At 48.3% G+C, this 19,397-nt stretch overlaps 1 protein-coding gene across 3 annotated transcripts in view; it reads right to left on the minus strand.

Moving 5' to 3' along the window:
• Positions 1–18,931, minus strand: part of GLIS1 (GLIS family zinc finger 1) — a 225,378-nt gene extending 206,447 nt beyond the window's left edge. For 2 of the 3 annotated variants that reach the window (XM_055306963.1, XM_055306961.1), the window contains exons 1-2: positions 18,358–18,454; positions 17,472–17,791 (exon numbers count right to left, since the gene is read on the minus strand). In XM_055306963.1, the coding sequence (XP_055162938.1) occupies positions 17,472–17,748 (277 nt within the window). In that variant the 5' untranslated portion in view covers positions 17,749–17,791; positions 18,358–18,454. Of the gene's footprint in view, positions 1–17,471; positions 17,792–18,357; positions 18,455–18,871 lie in introns of those variants that run through there. The other variant, XM_055306962.1, reaches the window with a different exon arrangement.
• Positions 18,932–19,397: the final 466 nt, after the last annotated feature.

The following is a 19,397-nucleotide window of genomic DNA, read 5'->3' on the forward strand; positions in this document are numbered from 1 at the left end:
CATCCAGATTAATAATCTCAACCCTGAGCTTCTTTCACAGAGAAGCTCCTCCCCTCCCACAGTTTGGGTTTGCTCCAGGCTGGGGACTCTGGGCAGGGCGAAGGCCAATGTCTCCTTCTGGTCCCCTTACTCTGTCTACGGCAGTGGCAGGAAGGGGCTCACTTTCCCGCCACTGTGGGAGCTCTGTGGACTCAGATGTTGGGTGGGAGAGTTCCCCTGGCCGGCAGACACTGCTACCCCACTGTACCCTGTGGGACGCCTCCAGTCTCTCTCGCCTCTGCCTGGTAAGAAGCCATCTTGGGCAGGGAGGGTAGGTCTGAGAAAAGCCATCCAGCAGGTCCTCCAGAACACAACCCCCTGCCCCTTCATAGATGGCAGTGGTGCAGCCACCCCCTTCACTCTGCCACTGCTTTCCTCTTCAACACCATCAGATGCCGAGGAACACAGTCCTTCCTCAGCTTCAGGGACTATGCCAGGTTCTCTGAGTGGACCTCTTAGAAGCCCCTTACTTGAGGTGTGGAGAGGAGAAAGTAATTCCCTCCCCACCCGTCTGGCACAGGGGAAGAAAACATCACAGCTTCTTCAACAACTCCCTCCAAAGAAATCCCCTCTTTGGAGAAAACCACCCCAAGCCCAGTGTATGCCAGGTAAGGATCTCGAAACTCAAGTTCAGTTTAGGTACCTAAAGCCCCACTTTCGAAGGTGGCCACCAGGGGTTCTTGTCAATATCTATTGTCCAGGCTCAGCCAGAACCAAGACAGCAAAAACCCCATAGGGCATATCCCATTATACACAGTCCCCCCTGAGAACAGGCTTAAGCAAAGACTGTGCAGTAGCCCAGGCAGGAGGGAGGGGCAGGTGTGCAAGCAGGGAAGGACTGGGCTGGAGGCGAGGCTTTAAGAGATGGGAATCTTCATCCATCCTAACAGGTGCCAGTCAACAATGGGTACAAATAACACAGAAACAGCCCCATGAATCTTACTTAGAGGCTGTGCACAGCAATTAGGGCTTCACCACTCACCAGCTATGTAGCCCTGGACAAATCACTTTGCTTCTCTGCATCTGTCTCTTCATCTGCAAATTGAGGAAAGTAAGAGTAATGCCTTCATAGGGTTGTAAGGAGAATTACAGGAATTATATTTATAATGTGCTTCGAGCATTGACTGGACCAGAGTTGGTATCGTGTTTAGCTAATGATTTGTTTCTGTAACCTAGACAAATCGAAGAAAATACCAGAAGACGACAGCTAAGTAGGTTGAAGGCAGGGAGGGCCACTGTGTTGCTCAAGTCTGGGGGGCATTGTTCACAGATGGGGGATAAGTGGCACCCCCTGCAGGTGGGCGCCAGCAGCCCTGGCTGAAGGCAGCTGACACCAGGAGTGTGACCAGGAGGGAAAGGGGACCCACTCTCTCTATTAGGTTATTTTTAAAACTGGTTAGCATTATTTTGCTAAAAATAAAAATTTATTTTTAGAATGTTAATAAAAGAAGCTCCCTAATATAGTAGCAGCAAACAACAGGACTCAGTGAATGACAAAAAGAAGAGCAACGAGGGAGGGACGCCTGGGTGACTCAGTGGTTAAGCGTCTGCCTTTGGCTCAGGGTGTGATCCCCAGGTCCTGAAATCAAGTTCTGCACTGGGTCCTTGCAGGGAGCTTGCATTTCCTCTGCCTATGTCTCTGCTTCTCTCTGTCTCTCATGAATAAATTAATAAAATCTTAAAAAACAAAAGGGTAAGAGCAATGAAGGAAATGACAAAGGAAAGTATAGAAAAATAGGACTCTATAAAAAATTTCACATTTTTAAAATCATTAAAAACGTGTTTAAACAGCAGACTCATAATAATATTAGCAACAAATATGATGAACAATGCATTAACACAAGACAGCTTACTATCTATGTATATGGAATAGCAAATGATTAAATCTTCAGTAAAATCTATGTAAAATATTCAGACCCAAACGTAAATACCAACTTGCAAAAGAGGAGTGGTGAAATGTGAATCGACACACAATATATGTGCTGCTATGCTAGCAAAATAAATGTAAAACGAAATGATAACTGGATCTCGTCTCCACCTTCAAATTAGGAAATTATTTTGGAAATGCTGGTGAATGATGCAGGGAAGTAAGTTCTCTAAGACACAGCCTGCAGTTGTGAAAATTGGTGCAGCCCTCTTAAGAGCCAATCCATAATGTGTGTCAAATGTTACTACCCTTTCACCGAGTCATTTTCAGTTCTGGGGATCTATCCTAAGAAAACAATCAGACATGCAAACAGAGATTACTGCATAAAGCTATTCACTGCAGCATTATCTACACAAAGGGAAGAGAAAAATTTTATGCACTATACAAGTAATATATACACAGATTTGTTTGTAGGGGTATAAACTCTCTCTGAGAGGCCTGGTATTGCTGGTTGTCACCAGCAATGGGAAGGGGGTAGGGGAGAAACGAGAAGAGGAACGCTCTTCCTAAGAAGCCGTTTTGGGTCTTCTGAATTTTAAATTATTTTAAGGTACCTCCTATTTAAAATGATTTGAGAAATTTAATAAAATGCATGTATTTCTGAATGTTTACAAAGAATTTTAGTAACGTGGACGAGGTTTATTATGGTAGAATGTGGAGTTTAAAAATAAGTACACAAGACTTTATATTCAGAATGACCTCAATGATATAAATAATATATTAATATAAAGTAAATATTAAAAAGACAAATGAAATATACCAAAATGTAAATGGTGGCCACTGTGAGGGGTGGGGGAGAGGAGAGTGAGATTACAAGCATGTGTTATTTCCATCTATATATGTTTCTATAGTTTCCAATTTTTCTATAATAAGTATATACTACTGATATAAGTGAAAAAAATAAAGAAAAAAATTAAAAATAAAATATAAAAATAAGTCAAATTATCTTTAAAGGGTAATCCACCTCCAAAGCAGGATTATAAACAAAAGGAAGCAATTTGTTAGATAGAAGTCAAGAACACAGTCCTAATATCTAAGAGGCTGCACAGGGAGCTGGGAGGAAGCCCTGAGCATGATCCCAGCTTCAGAAACGTACTTCGTGAACCATCTGCCCTTCTCTAGGCTGCTTCTGTGGGGAACCAGCAGAAACCAGCACTCAAATGCTGCTTCTCAAGAAGATCTGCTCTGATACCTCTTCTTGTCAGTGTTGAGATCAGGACAGAGCCTAGGACTCATGTTCCACCCCCAAAGGGAGACAGGCCTGGTAACCAGCATGCTGGCCCTACCTCCCTGCTGGTATGTCCACCTACCTGGCCTCTCGACTGGATGCTCCCCAAGGCAGAAGATGAGCCTGGGTTACACCTACCTACCCAGGGCCAGATATAGAGCCTAGCATATGATAGGGCTCCAGGAAGCATTTGCTGAACAAATGAATAAATTAAAGAATGATATTCTAGACTAGTGCTGTCCAACTAAACTTTCTGTGGTGATGGAAATGCTCTATATCTACTCTATCCAGTATGGGTAGCCACTAGCCACATGTGTCTACTGAGCGAGCACTTGAAATGTGGCTAGTATGATTGAGGGACTGGACTTTCAACTTTATTTAACTGTAATTAATTTTAATCTTAATTTTAAAAAAATTCTATAAGAACATTTACATCACAGAGTAGTTTAAGATTACAAAGGATGATCCTTTAAAAAAAAAAGAGAGAGAGAAAAAAAGAGAAAAAAAAGAAGGGACGCCTAGCTGGTTCAGTGGGTAGAACATGAGACTCTTGATCTCAGGATTTTGAGTTTGAGCCCCACATTGGGTGTAGAGATTACTTAAAAATAAAGGAAAGAGGAAGAAAGAAAGAAAGAAAGAAGAAAGAAGAAAGAAAGAAAGAAAGAAAGAGAAAGAAGAAAGAAAGAAGAAAGAAAAGAAAGAAAGAAGAAGAAAGAAAGAAAGAAAGAAAGAAAGAAAGAAGAAAGAAAGAAACTTCAAAGATGTAATAAAATGAAAAGGCAAACCCGAAGCTGGGTAAAATATTCATAATACATATAACCGGCAAAGGCTTTCCCTCCAGAAGGTACAACAGAACACTTAAAACTCAACAATAAAACAAGACCATTCCATAAAAAATTGGTAAACGACTTGAACAGGAACATCACAAAAGAGGCATAGTAGTGGTCAATGAGCATGTGGGAAAATGCTCAATCAACCTCATTAGGGAAATGCAAATTAGAAAAACAGTGAGATTCCATCACCCATCCACCAACCAGAATGGCTACATTTAAAAAGAATTATAATACCAAGTGTTGGCAAAGATGAGGGAATGCAAAATAGGAAAAAAGTTTTTTTTACTTAAAGTCACCAATTAAAAAAGATAATCCAGTGTCTGGCAGTGCTCGATAAATGATTGTGGCAGCATACTGAAAATGAGGGCCGGGGGGGAGGAAAGGAAGGGGGGCCCCTTATCTCTGTGCCCAGTATCAGACAATGGGAATTTACTTGTCTCCGGGTCCCCGTAGCAAAGAGCTCTCCTGTATGAGCAGCCGGAGCCACTAGGGAGACTGGGAGGAGTGGGAGGGAGGCATATGAGGCTAGGACAGGAGAGACTCGGAAGATTTTGTAAAAGGAAAGTTCTTGGCCTATATTCCAAGAGATGATGAGAAAGGGCATTCCCTCCAAGGGGAAAGCTTAAGCAAGCAACGAGTATGAGAAAGGAGCAAGAAAGGGGTGGGCAAAGTCGGTCCCGCTCCCTGGGACTGACTACCCTCTCCTCCACCAGCATCCTGCCCTTTCCCACAGACCTCACTGATTCTCTCACTAGCCTTGCAAGGGGAACTAGCATTTCATTCATATGCCCACAAACCCAGGCTCAGAGCTGCTGTTCCAGGTTGTGAGGCTTAGCCTGGCTAAGCCCAGGAGTCCATTTAAGACAGTAAGCCAGGTGCTAAGGTGGTGAAGCTACACAGAGGAGGAATGGGGACCCCATCAGGCTGGGGGGTCCTACACACTTGCCAACTGTCCACTGCCCTTGAGACTGCAAGCTCCATGCAAGCGAAGGCTCCGACTGTTAGACCACCACGGTGTTCCAGGGCTCAACCCTACACAGAAGCCAATCAACACATATACCAAGGAGCAAACCCAGGGCCTTTCCTGTTTTCAGGACCTGTTCACACACTGTATCCCACACACTCCTGACAATTGGCGAGGCATGGATTCACTGTCCCCATTTTACAAATGGGAAGCTGAGGCTCAGGCGTAGAAATCCACTCTAGGTTGCTGTCCTGGAAGTCCGCTTGGGGAACATCCCCAGGAAAGTGCCCCTTCCCCAGAAAGGGATAGATGAATTCTGCTGGGGTCCTGTGCTCATTCTGCTTTCTGGTCCACACTCCCTCTGCAAGGCAGAGCCGTGTTCCCCACAGACTCTGCTCCAAGGATTCCACCATCTCAGGATGGAGAAAACACGGACCCAAGCATCCATAATACTTGACTGTTCAGTGAGAGAAAAGTGATGGAGGGCAGTTAGAAGACAAAGGAGGGAAATCACAATCACGGCTGGGAAGAGGCAGTCTCTCAGCAGTGATGCAAGGGTTAAGACCAGGCCCAAGGCACCAGAGATCCGGAGGACCTGAAGGGGGACCCATAGAGGGAGCAAGGTGTGAGGAAGGGCAGGATCAAGGAATTGGGTGGGCTTACAGCTCTGGAATTTGGGGCAGGTCATTAAGCCTCTCTGAGCCTCACTTTTTCTCATCTGTAAAATGAGGGTGACAAGGGACACCTGGGTGGATCATTGATTGAGCATCTGCCTTTGGCTCAGGTTGAGATCCCGGGGTCCTGGGATCAGGTCCTGCATCAGGCTCCTGCAGGGAGCCTGCTTCTCCCTCTGCCTATGTCTCTGTATCTCTCTCTCTCTCTCTCTCTCTCTCTGTCTCTCATGAATAAATAAGTAAAATCCTAAAAAAAAAAAATGAGGGTGGCAATATTCTCCCCAAGAAGTAAACGTAGAAAGAATTAAATGGCTTTGCAGGCTCTCTACCCACCACAGCGTTCAACAAATGGAAGCCACTATAGTAATGCAGACACCTGCATGCATGGGGAAGTTGAGGGCAGAATGGTAAAGGCATCACAAGTTCGGGAAGCAGAATGAAAGTAATCCATCTGGGTATGAGTCAGAAGGCAAATCCCAACCCAATAAACGGGGGGCGGGTGGCTCTCCCTCCTGGCCCATCTCACAGACACTCTCCCCCTCCTGCTGAACACCAGAGCTACCACAGGCCCGGTGAGGGTCTTGTACTGACCCCAGGCCAGGACCAGTCAGAGAGCTACACTGAGGCAGCCCACGCCCATCTCAGCCCCTAAATGAAGCGGAGATGCCTCTGTGTCCAATCAGATCTGTGTCCTCCAGCACTTGGATCAGAATCTCAGTCTCTCTGGCCCCAAAGTCCTGACTATTCTAACTTCACCAAAAAAGAAAAATAAGAACCAGACTAACAGGATGGGGTACTGTGCCACAGAGGAGCATCAGATGAAGTCAGGCCAGAGGAGGGGACCTGTCCCAGCTATGCACTCAGTAAGACCAGCCACAAGAGCTCATTCTTGTTACCCGCCTACTGTGTGCTAACCCCTGAGCTAGGTGCTCTACAGAGGTCTCCTCTTCATTCCCACATCAACCCTATGAGATGAGAATTCTCTCCATTTGGCAAATGAGGAAAAATGAGGTTCATGGTTCAATGAAGTTGCCCAAGGTCCAGCAAGTTGTGCAGTATGGGATCTGAACCCAGTTCTGATTCCAAAAACCATGTGACCACATTTGCACAAGTAACAGCATGGTCTCTCTGATCCTTAGTCTTCTTATCTGTTCAAGGGGGGGGACTGAAAAAACAGTAATGATTTACACAGAGCTTTACAGTTTACAGCACTGAAATCCTAACAGTGCCTGGAGAGAAGCCAGTAGGCCAGTACAATGCCCCCAGGGACTCTGTCTAAACCTGACCTGGAGGCGGGATCCAAGGTATGTACATCAATTTTCAGGGCTGCAGAAAGCCACTGTCTAGCTCCTGGTCCGAGGTTCCAATACCTGGTCCGAGGTTCTTCTTCATCTTAGAGAAATTTGGGTCAGATGGGTTACAATACCAATATCTGCTCTTTAAACCACAAAATGAAACACACTTTAAAGTGCCTGAAATTTTGCCTAGGAGGGAGGGAAGGTTTGCAGCAGAAAGTGCCTATAGTCCTGGGCCACTCTGGGGACAGCTGTCATGCCCCTAGCTCCTCTACCTGGACCGTGGTCTGGCAACTCCAAAGGTCTGCAACCCATAAGGGCCTGTGATCACTGAAACCAACCCTTCCTGGAAAGGAGAGGACAGCGAGGCCCAGAGAGGTGAGAGGATGTGCCAAGGTCACTTAGCAAGCTGGGGGCAGACCAAGTTAGGAAGAGCCCCAGGCAGGTGCTGGAAAGGGAACATGGCTGTGTGTGCATTGGGAATTCCTTGCACATTTATCAGAGTCTCATATACACTGAGAGCCTACTGTGTGTTCAACCTTGTGGGAAAAACAAGAACATACCACTTGGCTCCTCCTTTATAGACAACAAGTTCCTTGAGGGCAGAGACTGGGTTGGATTCCATTCCCAACCTTCCAGACCCTGTGCTGTGCAGGGATAATGAAACTCTGCTCCGTCCTCAAGAACACATGAGTAAATAGAAAATCACCACAGTGTGACCAGTGCTACAGCACAAGGAAGGGTTAGGGCTGCGTGTGCCAGAGCTCTAGCAAAACCCAGCCTAGGGAGAAAGGGAAGGCTTTCAGGAGGAGGTGGCACTCAAACTGGGTCTTAAAGAGTAAGTAGGAGTCAGTCTGGTGGTAAGGAAGGGAAAGAAAGCCCTTCCAAGAGGTTCTGTTTACCAAACATTTACATGACAGCAATAACAATAATAATCCCAACATTTATTGAGCATTATACCATGGGCCAATCAATCTCTATATTGAAGCACTTGTACATATATTAACTCATTTCACCCTCATAATAGGCTTGTGAGAGCATGGCTACTGTTATCCCCATTTTGTATATATGGACACCAAGGCCCAGAGAGCTCGGTAACATCCCCCAAGTTTCCCGAGTCAGTACCCAGAACTAGGATTCAAACCCGATGACCCAGTTCCATGCCCACAGCCTCCATTGGCACCCTATGTTTCTCGGATACATCCTTTGTACCAGACCTGGTACTGGAACAAGGGTACGGTGATGCATCAAAAGCAGGTCATGGTTTAGAAGGACAAGTAAAGAGAAATCCCAGGTCTGAAGCTGTGCAAGGAAAAGTCCAACAGTGCTAGAGAACAAGCAGGGCCTCAGCAAGAAATAGAGCTGGACCGGTGGGAAGGCCTTGAACGTCACATCAGAGGCCTCAGATCTATCCCACTGGCCAATCGGTTGCCAATCTATAAGACAAGCTGTAGTATCAGAGGTGACCTTTGAAACAGGCACCGAAGACCAGACTAAAAGGATGTCTCTACAGATGGGTAAGTGGATGATAAAACATCAATCTAAAAGAGTACTTAAAACTAATAACCTCATTAGGCATCTCGTCCATCAACACATACTAAAAATCTAACTGCTGTCATGTGGACCGGAGAAAGATTTCTGTCCTTTTATTCAGAAAACTTGGGATACCCCTGCTGTCTGGGATGGGAAGTAACAAAGTTTCGAGGCGAGGAGTTCTTAGATGCCAAGGTCTGGGATTTCTACTCTACCTCCACCTCCGGACCCCTGCCTCTCGGAGCCCCTCAGTCTGTTGGAAGTCAACCATCTACAGACCCGAAGAAGAGCCAACCCCGGGCGAGAAGCTCCAATGCAGAGATATTCTCACAAAGAGCGCTACGTAAGTACAAATGACTGTTTGATCAATCATTTGGCCTCCGCGTGGGATTTGGTTAGAATTAAAGCCATCTGGCTGCTGGGGGTTGGGGGGGGATGATGGGGGAGGAGACAAACAGGCGGGAAACTGACCCACCCCCTCCCCCAGAAAGCATTGTTAAAATATAAGGAGGAAAAACAGTCAAGTCCCTGCTGTTATTTCAGCCTAAGCCACTTAATCCTTCAGCACATAAAGCAACTTATTTTACGACCTTTTCCCTTTAAAAAGTAAATCTGAAGACGCTGCCTTGAATTCAGATATCTCTGAAACACAACTCATCCCTCCCAGTGAAATATCCTGTTTCATAAACCTTCCTCGAGATACTTGAAACTGCAGATCACTAAATGCCTAGCTTTAGGCATCTGACATTCCAGAGAATTAATATTTAAACTTATTATAGGAAAAAAAAAGAATTGAGTTTGGTTGAAGCATGAAATATTTAATAGTGTCTCCAAATTAGAAACCCTATTTTGTTTCGCGCTGGAAATGCCAACGTTATTACCTGGGCTTTGCACTCAAATAAGATAAAATGCACAGGCGGTCTTGAGATTAAACACATAATTACGGCCGTTTTCTCCAGAGAGAAGAGGAGGGGAGGCAGGTTTGGGGAGTGGAAGCGATTGAGTTTCATTTTTACGATACACTTAAAATTATACTATCATCCTCTGCCTGGAGGGTTGGGCTTAAGAGCGTTGAAGCTACTTAATCACCGAAAAACCGTGTCACGATCCATGGATCCACGGAGGCCTATTCACGGTCTTGCGAAGCCGTCTGTCTTGGAATGGGCCTGCTGCTGGACGAGTCCCGGTAACTTTCTCTACTCGCTAGGACAAAAGTATTAAGTGGTTTGGGATAAAAATTAAGCTTCAATTGACACAGTGGATCCTGGCAGCCTCTGCCGGCACATGTAATTTATTTACAGGGTTGGAAAGTCGGCAAAATACATCATCAGCTCTTATACAAACTTCTACTAGGTATTAAATACCCAAGCCTCAGAGAAGTAATTCATATAGTCCAGCAACGTTCCAAAACAAACCCAATCTCCAGCCCTCCAGAGAGCTTAAAACAGCAAATGGGATCTGTATTTTTAAAGTCAGGTTTATAATTCTCCCTGGTTTCTTGCTAAAGCTTTATTTTCCATCAAACCTGTTATTTAAAAAAAAGAAAAAAAGAAAAAAAAGGCAGCAACATCTAAAAGAGTAATCTAGTTTTAAAAAGACACAAGTAGGAAGAGGCTGGGCCACATCGCCAACAGTGCATTTCCCATAATCAAACTCTCAAGTTTACTCTGATTCCTGGGCTGCTCTTTCTCCAAAGCCTTTCTCCATCCTACCACTGAGTAAGAATTGTTTAATACATCTTAAGCCATCATGCCCCACGAAGCATGCATTCTACTACTAGGTGTGGTGGGGCTTATGAGGAAGTCTCTTCAAACATCAAAAGATGTCTTCAGAAGCCCTGGAAGGGAGACTGCAGCCAGGGCCCGGGCAATGAGTCTCCCCAAACCGTGTGAAAGGCTCAAAACAGGACTAGAACCCACAATAACCAGGGGTGCATGTGTGTGCGCCGTGGCTTCTGGGAAGGAACAGCATCTAGAGGGTCCCTCCACAGCCTCGGAGAGTCCCTGCCTGAGGACCCCATGTCACAACTGGCAACCACCGTCTTTTCCCTGTTTCTACAGCAGAGGGCTGGACAGATGCAGACGGTCTTCCCATAAAGTCACACCTCGGCCTGTTAGTAGAGATTCCAGGGGTCTGGACCAGCTTGTGGCCTCCTGCTACCTTCCCCTGGGGCTGGGGGCACGCTCTACAGTCACGGCAACTCCTTGTTACCGCCTGGGTTTTAAAGCTTGTCCTTGAGAGCGCTGTACTTTAGGAGGAAAGTCCTGGCTTTGCAGTTACACAGAGCTGTGTTCAAATCTCACATTTTACTACTTACTACCTGTCCAGCAAGTAACTGCGAATTAAATAGTGAGCTTATGACTGGGGCAAGTCACTTTAACTTTCCAAGCCTCAGCTGCCCCATCTGGGAAACTAGAATAATGCCTCCTTTTCTCCCAGGGTTACTGGGCACCATTAAATGCAATCACAGCTACAGTACCCAGCCTGGCACAGAAGAGGTGCTCGGTAAAGGTTCCTTGACCCCCCACCCCCTCTTCTGTTCCCTTCTGTGGTCAGCCTCAGGAGTCAAGAGTTCAAAGGAGAAGTTGAGTCTGAGACAAAGGTGGCTTCGTCCCACACCCTCAATCCTTCCTGAACCTTCCCACTCCAGCCCATGTAGAATCCTGGAGCATCAGAGCTGGAGGAGGCTGTGGAACATCCTGTCCAACTGCTTCCCATTTTACAGATGGGGAAACAGAGACTCAAAGCCAAAAGCGCGGCCCGCATGCATCGAGGCTGCACAATGGTGCGTGTGTTTGCTCCAGACAGGCCCAACCATAACCACCAAATAAATTCAGGCCATACAGGAAATGCATTATTCAGTTAGCGGACTGAAGGTCTCCTCAGTGCATCTGACTCAAATGCTGACTTTAAAAACACAGCTCGTAATGCTAACACAATCCGCCTCGATCCGCCGGAAACCCTCTGAAGGAATAACCCTTTGGAGTTTAGGGGAAGATGGGGAAAAGAAGAAAACAGATGCTTTCAGTGATTTTAAACTCTAAGACCACTGGGTTAGGGTTGTACTCTCCCCACCCCCACCTCATCCCAGGTCTGTTTCCTTTCAGTTTCTTATAAATAAGGCCTAGGGAGACCAAAACAGCTACAACCACCCTCCCCCTTTTCTGCTTTCCTTTCTCACTCAGCTATCCGTCCGGTCCAGGACTTTGCTTCCAAAGCTGAAAGCATTTTTTTTTTCATTGTAAACTATTAATTCGGGCAGCCACTGTTGATAAACAAGAAGTCCGTTTTTAAACTGCTAGAATCATTAGCACAGTGAAGGCGAGCGGCACAAATATTTCAGGAGTTTGCTCTTTTTTTCCTGGCCCTGGTATTACAGCTGTGCTTTCTGCATAATGCAGTTGAATTTTTCAAAGCCCATTGCAAAAGTTTGTTTCATTTCTTCTCCCCCTTGAAACGAATGTCTTTGTTTCTTTAAGCACAAAAATAAACCACCCCCTACACCAAAAGAAACAACACAACTCTCTAGGTCCCAACTAATTGCAACTAAAATCTGTATTAGCAAAATAAATTTGCAAACCACCTAATTTAACTTCAAATATAACTATATATATATATATATATATATATATATCGAATATAATATATCTCGTGAGGTGGTTGAAATACCACCATCATCGGCTTCAAAAAAGGGAATTCTTTTCCAAGAAAATTGAGGGAAGGAAGGGAAATTACCCTCTCTATGCAAAAGCCACAATTAGCAATAATCACTGGTCAACTGACAAATAAAGTTGGTATTTATTTGTTTGTTGTGTTTTTTTTTTCCTAATCCTACCCAAAAAAGGATTGAAAACTTGAGTTTCTCCCCTTTTTCTAGGATGCTGGCCAAACTCCACAAAATAAAACCGAAGAAAATGATGATAATTATGCAACATTCAGAACAAAGAACATAAGAATATATTTTTTTAAATGATTCATTGTGCACTTATGCCTGTAATGAGATTTTAACGCACTGTAAAAATAAGTGTGCTGGCCCATTTAGCTTCTCACGCAAATGTAACGCAAGGAGATGAATAAGTCAAAGACGGGGTGCGTTTTTTTATTCTCAGAAGTGTGAAGGAAAACCACCGCATATAAAGAAACTTATGTTTTTAAATCACAGATGGAGCAACACAGCCTACCAATATGATGCCACAGCTAAAAGGGTCCTGAGACCTCAGCCCAGGGGAGCAGGACAGGTAAACTGCTCAGAAACAACCAGGCCTAAATTAAGTTACGATCTAACGTGATGGTCTCCTTTCCATTTGTAAGCCAAGTCCTAGCAGCTTCTGGAGAGCATGGGAGGCAGGAAGGGAAGAGAAATTCTAGCCGCACAGGATTCTTGGGGAATCTTTGAGAATTATATTTCCGCTACATGTCTATAAAAGATTTGTCGGATACATAACTCTTACGACTGTAGACGCAACATGTTCCTATCGTATTTGTGTACCCACACACATACATGTTTCTCTTTGTCTCACTGAGCCTGACATTTGGCCAGCAGGTTTTTCTCCCCCTTTTTTGAAACCTCAAGCACCGAAAAAATTTGGATCTGATTATTTCCGGATCGCAGGACCAGCACTTTAAAATGGATGAAATGCAAGCAAATTGCCCACCAGAGCCGGAGGGGGTAAATGCTTTCAAAATAACTCATACCTTTCTATTAGGGATGCGCTAGCCCCTCCTAGGCCTCCCCTGGACATCACGGTGACCATCGTTGTTTACTCTCCACTATCGCCAGCCCCTAATGCCCATACACACAAACTACAACAGCATTTTGATTTCCTTTTTCAAGGAAAAAAAAATAAAATTAAAAAAATATATATATAGATGAACTATTTTTTTAAGTTAGAAGATTGACTACTTTATGGCCATGTCATGATGTCTGTTTACCAATGACAGTGTCCACGTGTGTCATGATCGTCAGCCTTTTTTTTTTTTTTTTTTTTTTGCTAGGACGTGTCCAGTCTCAGGACATGGTGTGAAGGGCCCAGAGAGTCACTGTAAATTAAATAGTGAGCTCACTCTCTGGTTTAGTCTGGAAACAGCAACTCTGGACAAATGGTAAACTAAGACGTTTTCTAACTATGGCACAGGTACCTCTTCCAAAAAGTCAAGACAGAAGAAATACCAAAAGCAAAAAATAAAATATTTTAAGTTCTCTGGGAACATTCAGGAGGCCATTCCGTACGCCAGCTCTTGGTCGCCAACACACACATGTAGAAGGTACAAGCTGTAGAACCAGACTCAAATATTTGGAACCGAAGGCTTACAAACTATCGCTTTTTGCTTGTAGCTTTGAGCACATCCTTGAACCTCAACATCTTCATCTATAAAATGGGAACCACAGCAATAATAGCCAGGATCTGCCCAGCACTCTCAAGACTGCAAAGCACTTTACATCTGTTCCCTCTGAGCAGCCCACAAGGTAGGCAGAGCACAGCTGGCTTGAGAGCAGATGAGAGAATGTGTGGGAACACACGCTGAAAACTGTAAAGCACTGTGCACGGGGCACGAGCGTCATCAGGCCATCGCCACAAAGCTGTCTGCCTGCATAGAGCCCAGATGTTTACCTTCTTTCCTTGTCAGGAACTTCCAAACGCACAGTGTTGGGTGTTTAATAATAAGAAAGAAAAATGCAGCATCTGGTAATTTGGCCTTTCCAGCTGCTTGGAATCTGGATAAACGGGACTCTGCCATAAACAGATCGTGATTCTTATTGTAAATGATGACAATGTTAGTCCATGACGTCGTACCATCCCCAGTGCCTCCTGACTCCAGATCTGGAAATACAGACAACCCCAGCATTTATGGAGAAGCCGTGAGACTCAAGGACTCGCTTCCTTTCTCGGCTTAGGGTCTATCTGAAGCAGAAGGCAAATCATCTGAAACCCGACCCCAGATCAAGCAATACTGTCTTCTCTCTCCCGGGCACCCCGTGGCCACAAAAGACCTGAAGCTTGGCTCCTCTCAGCTTCCCCTGGCCAGCGCACCAGTGAATGCGCTTCACCTTCAACATTTTAAAAATCAAACCTTTCTCCCTCTTTTCCCTGCCCCCTTTATCTCAAGTATCACTTACCCTAGCTTGGCATGAATTAATAAAAGTGACCCCTCCTACCTTTTTAGTTTATAAAGCATTCTCACAGCCATTGTTTGATTCACCCTGGGAGGAAGGCATCATTACCTCTCATGCAAATGAAAAGCCAGACGCTGGAGAACCGTAAAGGCATCACAAGAGTAACCCCACAATAAGCAGGCCCTGAGGTGGCCCTTGCACTAAAGCTCTCCCCAGTCTTTCAAAGTCGGTCTCACGGTAAGTTTACAAATGGGTGGGGTGGCAAAGGCTCAGGCAGTGAGCGAGTTCCCCGGAGCTCGCACAGATCATAGGCGACAGGGCAGAGTCAATAAATATTTTTCAATAGGTATTTGAGTGTGTTTCCAATAAACCTAAGATCTGGAGCTAGACACCAAACATTCAAGAGGGTTACGTGGTCCAGGGAATATCTGGGTGGGAGCAGGGGTAGTAAGAGGTGCCGAAGCTTCCTCATGGCATTTTTAAGAAGACTGCCGAAGCTCTGTGGGGAAGCTGGTTTCATCTCCGGCCACTGAGGGGCTGGCCTGTGAGGAAGACTTTGCTGAGGAGAGAGACCAGGTTGGCAATTTCTTCAAGCCCAAGTCAGTGAGCAAAGGCTGGCCAGAGAACACCCACCCAGATCAGGGGGCGGCCTTTTATAATAAGAGATACCTTCTCTTCTCTCAGGCCTCAATTTCCTTATCTTTCACAGGAGTGTGATAAATTCTACCCCACCAGCCAGGAGGGCGACTATATAGAAAACAGTTTAGAAGGGGCATCTGGGGGATGCCTGGGTGGCTCAGTGGTTGAGCGCCTGCCTTTGGCCCAGGGTATGATCCTCGAGTCCCGGGATCTGAGTCCCGCATCAGGCTCCCTGTGAGGAGCCTGCTTCTCCCTCTCCCTAGGTCTCTGCCCCTCTCTCTGTGTGTCTCTCATCAATAAATAATTTAATTTAATTTAAAAAAAGAAGGAACATCTGGGTGGCTCAGTGGTTGAGCATCTACCTTTGGCTCAGGTCATGATCCTGGATCCTGGGATCAAGTCCCGCATCAGGCTCCCCAGAGGGAGCCTGATTCTCCTTCTGCCTGTGTCTCTGCCTCTCTCTGTGTGTGTCTCTCATGAATAAATAAATAAAATCTTAAAAAAAAAAAAAGGCAACCTCTTACAAATGCTTAACCAGAACAACCATGTTAGGGTACAAAGAAAGAGGCTGTTCCTCCCATCCCTTTCTACCCTTCTTTGTCTTTCCCAAATACAATCTTGAGTTAAACATTTCATATATTAGACACTGGTGCGGGAAGAGGAGTATGAATAAAGATAATTGGGGCTTAGGAGAATGGAAATAGGAAGATCATATGCAAAGCACCCAGATGAGAGGTCTCTAACCACGGCTCCAAACAAAGATATGTTTAGGAGAGCCATTCACCAGGTCTGCAGAGAAATCGATCTTCAGGGACAGCTATGATTTTTTTTTAAAACCTAAAACGTTGTATGAGGGTATCTGTTTAAGGGAGGATTATATGTGGAGCAGGGCAAGCCAAGAAGCTCAGGGCAGCAGATATTACTCATGTCTTGCTGCGCACCACTCCTCTCTCCCCAGTAAAGAAAACCTCATATGCGTATCCTAGTAATAATACCCTAAAACCACTGTTTTGTGTCTACCTTTCCAACAGAGTCCCTCTCTGTTGGAGTAGAGGCTGACATTGAACATGAGACAAGAAAATAGCACTCTCCTACAAAGTCAGGTGTTTTCATTAAAGAGAAAAACACTGTTTCCTTTCATTTCATTTTACCAGTGCCTGAACTGGGAAGTTGGTTATTCTCCACCCAGAAGAAGCTCTCATCTCTAAAACCCAAACACTCTACGTTTTCTAAGTTGCTGGGGCTAATGCTAAAGGAGTGATGTCTATAGAGCCAAAAGAAACTTTCTGTCTTGAGAATCACCTAGAAATAGAACCAAGAGGTCCTAAAAGCCGAAATAATGAAATCCCAAGCCTTGGTTTCTCCCAGGGAGAGAAAAAAGGTTGGGGGGGGGGGAGGGATGGCAGGACAACACTGCATCTTAACAATTTCCCTAATTTCTAGTTAATTATCTGTCAGCATGAAACTTCTAAATAACGGCTCAATAATAATTAACTGCGATGAGAGAACAGGTTCATGAGAATGCCCGCATCATCACTGACTTTGAGCCCATAAACCCTACTGCAGCCTGCACCTTACACCCACCAGCGTCACTGAGTAGAGGATGGGTACTGCAAAGGAATATCTGATCAAATACTATGCTTCTGAAGCTTCAAATTCGAAAAAGCCATTTTTTTTAAAAGTCAAGATACTGACTCAGGCTGGATCACAGATTCAGAAAATTTTCCATCAGGACTCCAGAAATCATCTGACAAAATTAATTCCTCACTTGACAGCTGGGGAAACTGAGATTCCGAGAGGGGAGAGGTCTTGCTGAAGGCCTCTGGTTTTTGCTCTTTAGCATGATCAGAATACTTCCAAATATGCCTGTGGCCAGTTCGGAGGTATTCGAGTCGCTATTCGCCCTAGTTCACAAGATTCTGTAAGTTTTGCACAACTCTTACCAGAAATTCACAGAAGCAAAATCGCGTAAGCTGGACTCGCTATACACATTGGTCCTCCGAAATAGGCTTACTGAGTTTAGATTAGATGCTTCCTAAACGGGCATCATTTGATAATGACAACCGAGTCCCAAACACCGAGAGAGAAAGTGATGAACACGAGAGAAAGCTCCACCCAGTTCTCCCGAGAATTCCCGCAAAGGAGTGCGGTGCTCAGGCCTGGCAGCCCGGCTTTCTCCACGCCCCGCCAGGCCAGCCCGGCACGTCGGCGGGACCGGACTTACCCTTCCCCGCGGCGGCGGCGGCGGCGGCGGCGGCCTTGGACGGACCGTAGTCTCGGGGGCTCCGTGGGCGGAGGAGGTCGTGGGCGCAGGGCAGCGGCGCGGGCGGCCGGGGCAGCAGGTCACGCGGGCCCCCGTCCACGCAGCCGCCGCCGCTCACAGCGACCCTGAAGGCCATGTGCGTGCCGCCGAGGCCCGCGGGCCCGCGGCCTGGACCCGGGGCGCCGAGGGCCTCCTTGGGCCTCTTGTCTGAGTGCGCCTCCGCCACCTCGCAGTGCATGGCGCCAGCGCAGGGCGCGCCGCTGGGGGGTAGAGCCGGGCTCCTGCGGAGGGAAGACAGCAGGCGCGCGTCAGAAAGAGCGAACGGCCCCCTCGAGTCCCGAGTCCCGAGTCCCGGGGGAGGTTGGGGCCGGTCACCACCACCCCTCGACGTACTCCCCGTCTCTAAAATGGGTCAGCTCCACCACACTTCCCTTGACCCGACAAACCCACCTGATCGCGCAAAAGCCCCTTCCTGGCCCAGAAGGGGCTCACGCTCCCCTCTCTGATGTGTCCAGGGCCCCCGGCCACCCGCCGCCGCAGCGCATTCGGGGAAGCCCGCGCACCCTCCCGCTCAAGTCCGCGGCCACCGATTCCAGCCGTCCCCAAAGAAATGGGGAGACTGAGGCCTGCAGGAGGGAGAGCGCCTGAGCGGGGTCACCCCGTGAGACCCGGCGCGGGCGGCAACGCGGATTCCCAGGGCCGGGCTCCGGCGGCGCCGCGGAGACCACTCCAGGTGGGTCCGGGGCCGCGCGCCTCCCTGGGCGCTTCGGGGACCCGGCTGCGCGCAGGGACTAGGGGCTGCGCACCCACCGGTCCGGGTCCGGGGCGCAGCCCTTCCCACACTTACCCACCACCGCCGAGGCCGGGAGGGGGGGTCCGATGACGGGCGCTCACTCCCGCGACACGAACCCATCACGAGCACACAGAGACACGCACACTCCCACGCGCAGCAGAGAAAACGAACCCATCGCACGCGCAAACCCGCGGAGAGTCGGTAACGCCCCTGGACGCCGGCTCCCCCGCATACCACCCGCCCCCGCGAAGGCACACCGGGGACACTGTGTGCCACACGTACCGCTCCTCGCATTCACCCGCCCGACGCTGGGCAACACTGGCGGCCCCACTGGCTCACACTCGGCGCACACGCGCGCTGGGGCCCCGTCCACAGCGTCTGGGCCCTGCCGACATCCCTCCTGCAACAAGGGCCCGGGGGCCCCCAAACCCTCCTCTCCTCTCCTCGCTGCGCTCCCCGCCCGCGCCGTTCCAAAGCTGCCGGGACCCCAACGTCCCGGGGACCCTAGGCTCAGATCGCGGGCCCTGGCGCCCGCCCTCCCCGGGTCACGGGCCGCGCCCCCTCTCACCTCGCCGCTGCGGCTGCAGCTCGCGGGGCGCACGGCTCGGCGCGCCTCCACTGGCGCCGCAGCCCCCGCAGCCGCCGCTGCCGCCGCGTCCAGAGGGGCGGCATCCCCGGGCGGGGGCGGGGGCGGGGCGGGGCGGGGGCGGGGCCCCGGGCTGCCCGACAGCCACTCCGGCCACTGGCTCGCCGCGGCCGCCGCGCGGAGGCCAATCGCGGCGCGAGGGCGGGGCCTCCGTTGCCCGGGGGCCTGGGCAGGGCGGCGAGCGGGGCCGGGCGGAGGGTTTGACAGGCGGCGGCCGCCGGGGCCCTGCGCTGCCCGCTGCCCTCCGGCCGCCCGGCCGGGCAGGGCGGCGCCGCGGGCCGAGAGGCAGGGCCGCGTCGGCGGAGCTGGGCTGGCCGGGCGGCGGAGCGCGCGGGGCGCCGGGAGAGCCAGGCTGTGTCCCCGCCCGTCCCCGCGGCCGAGGCCGGACCCTTGCCTTCCCCGCGGTCAGTTTTCTCGTCGTCACGCGGGACCGGCGGAACCTGCACGC

The sequence above is a fragment of the Nyctereutes procyonoides genome, unplaced genomic scaffold (genome assembly GCF_905146905.1).
Source record: "Nyctereutes procyonoides isolate TBG_1078 unplaced genomic scaffold, NYPRO_anot_genome, whole genome shotgun sequence".
In the NCBI taxonomy this organism is placed as follows: Eukaryota; Metazoa; Chordata; class Mammalia; order Carnivora; family Canidae; genus Nyctereutes; species Nyctereutes procyonoides.